The sequence below is a fragment of the Teleopsis dalmanni genome, chromosome 2 (assembly GCF_002237135.1).
Source record: "Teleopsis dalmanni isolate 2A chromosome 2, ASM223713v2, whole genome shotgun sequence".
NCBI classification, from domain to species: Eukaryota; Metazoa; Arthropoda; class Insecta; order Diptera; family Diopsidae; genus Teleopsis; species Teleopsis dalmanni.
The window spans coordinates 176,833,234-176,839,809 of NC_051847.1; the positions used below are offsets into that span (position 1 = coordinate 176,833,234).

The following is a 6,576-nucleotide window of genomic DNA, read 5'->3' on the forward strand; positions in this document are numbered from 1 at the left end:
ACCTTGAAGAACTGGTATAACCTAACCTAATCTTAATTTTGTTACTCATATTTATATCGTTAAATATATATTGATATATCGTTTATAATATCGTTAAATGATTCTGCTATTATGAGTTATAAATTTAGTTTTAAGAATTTAATTAATTTTTTACAAATTATAATTTTCTTTGTCGTATTTTTTTTTATATGCAATTAGATATTATATTATTAATTTGATTTTTTAAATAATGAGTCAAATGAGCCGAATGAGTAAAATAAAATCAAAAGTAGATTTTAAATTATTTTAAAACAGATTTTAAAGGTTGCTGTCAGCTGATATCTGACCTTGAAAGCTTAACATAAAACTATACTTCTTAATAAAATTGATGTTAAACTATGTTTAGTAAGCTAAAAATGTTTTTAACGAAATTCTTTTAGGGGTGCTTATGTGAGTAAAAAATCGATTAAAGAGCGTTAAAACAATTTTCATACTCGCGCAAGCAGGACGAAAAGCTTTATAGCTTTTCAATACCGTTAAAATAAAGTATTGCCATGTATATGTTTTCGTTTCATAAATAATTTTGAGATAAACTTAAAATCTCAACAGACTACGATTTGCTTTTAAACAATTATTATTTTTCCATATTAATAATTTAATTGTAAATGATTTAAAAACAAACCTTCATAAATTAATAACAAATATAATACAATATAATAAACAAATATAATAAATAATAATAGTATATACTAATATAAAAAACGTTAAGCTTATTTAACATCAATATAAAATGAAATGGTTGGTAACCATATTTGTTTGTATCGTTAGTTATTGCCAACATATGGCTGTAAAATTGTTAAATTCTGTAGTATAACAATGAGGAAAGAGTGAAAAAAAATTATTAAATTATATTTAAATTAAAAATAAAAACAGTATGAGAGCACGTAAACGAGTTCATACTGATACATCTACAGTAAGTAAGGATGAACCCAAAGGTAAATTGTTTCAGTTCATACAAAGATCTACCTCTGACTGAAATTTTACTTCAGAAGTTGAAGAATCGAAACAGCCTGGCAGTATGTCGGAACTGCATAAAAAAATAGATAACTTGATTGTTATGGTTACAGCACTCACGGAAGAAGTGATTGCATTAAAGAAGGAATGGCGTCTGGAAAATAAGGATCCATTAAATATTAATAGTCATGGCAATATCAACGACATTATCTATCCTGAGAAACCATTCGAAACACCTGAAGCTTTCATCCAGTTCAATAATGAACTTAAATTAGAAGAAAAATTTGATTTGCTGGTATTAATTAATTATCATTAAAAATAAATATTACATTTGTTAAGTGATGTCGCCAAAGACCACCACTGTTGATGGTTATTTGTCTGTATCCGAGACAGACAAGCAATAATTTACTTAATTAAAAATTGAATATTTTCCATAGTATTGCGTTAATAATTTCTATTTTTTCTATTATTAATTTAAGGTAAATTGCTTTTTACAAAAATGCACCTATACGGTTAAGGCAAAATCTTTTATTTTTAACTGTTGGAAAACATTAATAACAGATGAAGCAGCCCAGCACTTCGCTTGGATAAACACAACTAATAAGACGTTAGTTCAAAATTTGTTAGCAACTGCTGCAATCAAAAGTAAATATTAGAATAATAGCAATAGTGTATTTACTTTTTTTTTGATTTTATTCTTAGAGGCATTCCAGAAGAAATATGGCGAAGATAACGTGAATGTTTTTGAGGAAAAATCTAAAAAATTTTTCTTAAATTCAAAGGACCGCTGTGTGAAGCGGAGGAAAAAACAATAAGCTTAGAAGATGATCCATAAAAAAGAGATAGAGAAGTGAGAGCTGATTCCTTAGTCTAAGAAATTTAAAGATCGTATCAAACGACGATGGGAAGTCCATTTTCAATATGTGTGTCTGTGTTGTACTCGTATCTAGTTCTATTTTTAAATATTTTAAAATAATTTATATTTAGTATTAAATATAGTTTAAAATATTTTAATGTATGTATTTTTAATTAAGTAGAAATTAAAACTATAAAATTTATTAATAACAATGGTTGTTATTTTATTTAATAAAATTTTTGACTATATATATATTTTCATTTATATTTATATTGACATTTTTAATTTAATAGAAATTAAAATTATAAAATTTACTCATAATTATAGTTGTTCTTTAATTTAACAAATTTATGACCATATATATATTTTTATTTATATTTATATCGATATCTTTAATTAAGTAGAAATTAAAACTATAAAACTTACTCATAATTATGGTTGTTATTTTATTTAATAAAACTTCTGGTTATATATATATATATATATATATAAAACAAGCGAAAACGATATTCGTAGCAGAAAATATCTTATGGTTAAAACAAAACTGTTTTTTTAACATATATCAATATACAGAAACCTTCAGAAGATCATTGATAGTATTAAAGGGAATTATATAAACATGTTTTTTGGTTGATAGAAAATATGCAATCTCAATATTTGACATTGAATTTAATGATTGAGACTGCTGTTAAATTAAAATTAGACAAAATTAAATTATGAAAAACTTTTGGTTAACTCTTGTAAAAAAAACAGTTTTTAAAGTCAAAAGTATATATATATAAATATTTTAAAACGTCTGGAGAATCACTGTAAGTAATAAAAAAAACAATATATTAATTGCTACATAGATACACTACCTCTTTATTTGATATTAGTTGAGACTGTTGTGAAGTTAAATTTAAACAAAATTAATCTGACATAAGAAACAGTTTTTAGAAGTCATTGCAGCAACTTATTATTAAGCTCTAGTTCATCTCTGAACTATTGAGCCTCTCTATTAAAGAAGGAAATAAACTGGAAAACAATGATACGAAGAAATGTGTAAAAGTAAAATCTTTAAACTAAATTTAAATGCTAAAAGTGGATTTAAGTTAAAACTTATGCGTTTTCTATTAATTGTTTACTAACTATATGGAAGTTTTAATTTATTTTAATAAAATTTGGTAGATTTATTTTACATTTATCGTTCGCAGACTTAATTCGAACTCAAATTTTGTATAAGCAATAAACAAAACTTTTTTCGGAATATTCATATGGAAACTATCGAGTATAGTCAAACAATTCAAATCCTTATATTTGATGTAATATATATTATGTATAATAAGATGTATATTTCTATAAAGTTGTAGTTTATTTCAAAAAACTAAAAAATGCTTGATACTCGAACAGAAAAAGGCAGACAGATTTAATTGGATTACCATAGTTCATTTTGCTAAACTGATCATGAATACAGATACTTTGTTATCGGAAACTGAAATACAAATACTATTTTTAGACATAGCTTAATTTCATAAAAATCTTAATTTCATCTTCGTTTCAGCGAAATTTAGTTGTTTTTTCCATACAAAATTTAGTTTTGAGGTTAGAACGAAATTAAGAAAAATTACCTTAATTTCGTTGAAACGAAGGATGAAATTAAGGGACATTTCAAATGCAACTATGCGTAAGAAAAATTTTAAGCAAAACATAAATTTGAGATAACGAAAAATGGACATTTTTTTCAAAATAAATGTCAATGACAGTTGACTTTAATAAAATCGGGATATATGGTATATTGAAAGTATTGCAAATTTTTAAATTTGAGTATAGAGAAAGAATTGTAACTGGTATTAATTTATAATATAATGAAAATATAATTCACATACCTGAAATACACTGAAGCTAATAAAACTACTGAATGTCATCCTTTATAGTTATTATAATCAACTTTTCAAATTTCACAGATACGAAATGTAAACAAAAAACATATGATTTCCTTAATTTGGGGCAGTATGAACACTTTCGAAATTAACTTAATTACATTTTTATGAAATTAAGGAAATTTGGCTATCTGAATATAGTATAACTTTAACAAAAGATAACGAAAAGGTATAATTTTAATTTTTTTTTGGCGATCCTGTTTATTGTGTGACAATCATTTATGAAAAATTATATCTGATAAATATTAATTATTATTAATTAATATTAAAGTATTAAAGTATTATTAAAGTAATTTAAAGTAATAAAGTATTAACTTAAACTGTATCGAATTGAAAATATATACGATGTTGTCCATTCGCTTTAAATTGTAGAATTGCCTACGACTTATTATCTTGTTTTTAACTTTGTAGTAGTTCGTTTCATTTGACTGTATCATTCATACATGGGTATGAAAAGATATATTAATGATGTACATATAGCTAATAAAATATTTTTTTGTAAAATTCTGGAAATGATTTCTACAAAAAATTTCTTAATAGTTATATATAAGGTCTGAAACATATATATAAGGTTATATATAAGATCGATATTGCAGTCAGATCTCAGTGGAATGTAAAATGCTGCATACTTTTCGCCCAATGCAATATCATATGTAATAACAGTCAATGTAGTAAAATGCATATATGGTTAGCTCAAAAATTTTAAAAGGTTTTAAACCATTGTAAACTATTTCTCCTTTATATACTTTTCTATGTTATATAATCTTATATTTATTAATCTACATAATAATAAGAAAATAGAGTTTACAATTTTTTACAAAGTAACATCAATTTCAAAAATCATATTTTTTAAAAGTCATCATCAATCAATCATATTTTTTGTCTTAAATTAAATTTACGTCACAATATTATCGCTTTAATACTAACAAAAAACATAGACATACTCGTAAAATTCTATGTTTTCGGGTAAGAATAGATATTATACATAGATATTATGCTATATGCAAATACATTTAGTTTACGGTTAATATGAAATAATATGCATTGTCTTTTTGTTTGAGGAGAAAATATGGTATTAAATAAATAAAAATAGTTTCTCTCTCCTTAACTCAACTCTATTGCATATCTCAGAAATAAAAGAATAAAATGGATTATGGAAAACATGCTTGCCTCTCTATATTAGGTAGTTTACGAATCATATTCATATATGTATATATAAGAATTTATGTACATATAAGTATATCATATGATATATATATCATATGATACATAATGCATAAATAATATAAATATATTTTTAACTATATTTATAACTAAAAAATTTAGTTCGTAAGTATAATCTGATATCGAATTTTTTTATATGTAAGATAATATACATTATCTATTAGTTGAAACCCTAAAACGAAATATGCACGGGAATAGAACTATTGGAAAATATGTCATATTTTAATATATAATATAATATTCTAAATGCTAATTATATAATACATGAATGTGAATCAAACTCCGATGGTAAAATTATTACCACTCTATATCTACAGTTTATCTATTAGTTCATAATCTATAGAAAGTTATTATTTTGCTCATAATCCGATTCTATAAAACAACACAATTGTCAAATTAAGCTTTAATTAAGTTCCTTAATTGTGTTGCCATATTGTAAATATTTATAATTTATTCAATAGTTTACTATGTTAAAAGTTTTTACTTTGCTCATTTGGTTAACTTCGTCACAAAAATAAGTTTATATCACAACCCAAATCGACACAAAAACGCGATTATTAAATTTAGATTTAATGGAGTTCGTAGTATATGGTTCAAAACGGAACCATAAATTCAAAAATTATGAACAAAATCAAGTTAAAATTAAGATTTGTTATTTGAACAAGTTTTGAATGAAACTAGCAGAATTAGTAATTCCAAGATCAAAGCCTATTCTGTATGAATAGGCTATACGATTGAACAATTTGCCATTATCTTTTATTTTATATGGTTTAATTATTTCAACTTTCTACAGATCTGCTTGAGGACATAAGGTACAAGTCTTGTCAGTTTCTACTTCTCTAATTGGATGTCATTGATCCAATTAAAATCTTATTTAATAACATAAACTTGAAATTTTATCTTTAAAATGCTATGTTTTACACATGAAGTTATCTGTGATATTTATGTTTATATGCTTATTAGTATACATATTCTTTCATAATGTATATGCAGCGCAGCGCCTTTCCTTATGTCGACAACGCTGAACTTAAATTTTTTTTAATTTTTTGGAAATGTATGGCAATCTGTTAGTACACCATGAAGCGTGATCAGTTTTATTTTGGTCGCTGATTGGGATGGTTGGTTGTTTGGTAGTGGCTTATATTATTTCAATTTAAAGTGTAAAATAATTCTTTTTTTATTAAATAAAAAATAAATCAACGCTTAATAATGGAATCCGAACAATATTTAACTTTCAACAATGGTCAGAAAATGCCGGTTTTAGGTCTTGGCACTTGGCAGGTAAAGTATAAAAATATATTTATATTTATTATTGTTTATAATTATATTTATTTTGTATGTATGTATTGTATTTGAGTATCTATTAATTAATAATTAATTAAAAAATAATTGCTAAGAAAAATAATTTGCATTAAGCATTCAATTTTTAAAAACCAGAATATTCAGTATTTCTTTGCCGCGCCCGTTAACGTTTGAATGCTTCAAATTTATCTTGAATTTTGCAAGCAAATTTCCTTTGACTCTGCAGTCTGCGGGTTGTTGGAAACTCTTGTGGTACTTTCTCCAGTGTTTAAAACACCACAC

General features: G+C 24.4%; 1 protein-coding gene across 1 annotated transcript; it reads left to right on the forward strand.

Annotated features, from left to right (window-relative positions):
- Positions 1–819: 819 nt before the first annotated feature.
- LOC119684968 lies at positions 820–1,987 on the forward strand. Its single transcript, XM_038099127.1, has 4 exons — positions 820–974; positions 1,029–1,288; positions 1,473–1,638; positions 1,696–1,987. The coding sequence occupies exons 1-4, from the start codon at positions 914–916 to the stop codon at positions 1,806–1,808; spliced, it is 600 nt and encodes a 199-aa protein (XP_037955055.1). The 5' UTR covers positions 820–913; the 3' UTR covers positions 1,809–1,987.
- Positions 1,988–6,576: the final 4,589 nt, after the last annotated feature.

Excerpts from the sequence above, each read along its gene's own strand:
- LOC119684968 (XM_038099127.1), top strand. The coding sequence starts at position 914 with ATGAGAGCACGTAAACGAGTTCATACTGATACATCTACAGTAAGTAAG. Across the intron at positions 975-1,028 it reads AAGTAAGGATGAACCCAAAG|AAGTTGAAGAATCGAAACAG; the intron begins GTAAATTGTTTC and ends ATTTTACTTCAG. Across the intron at positions 1,639-1,695 it reads AGCAACTGCTGCAATCAAAA|AGGCATTCCAGAAGAAATAT; the intron begins GTAAATATTAGA and ends TTTTATTCTTAG.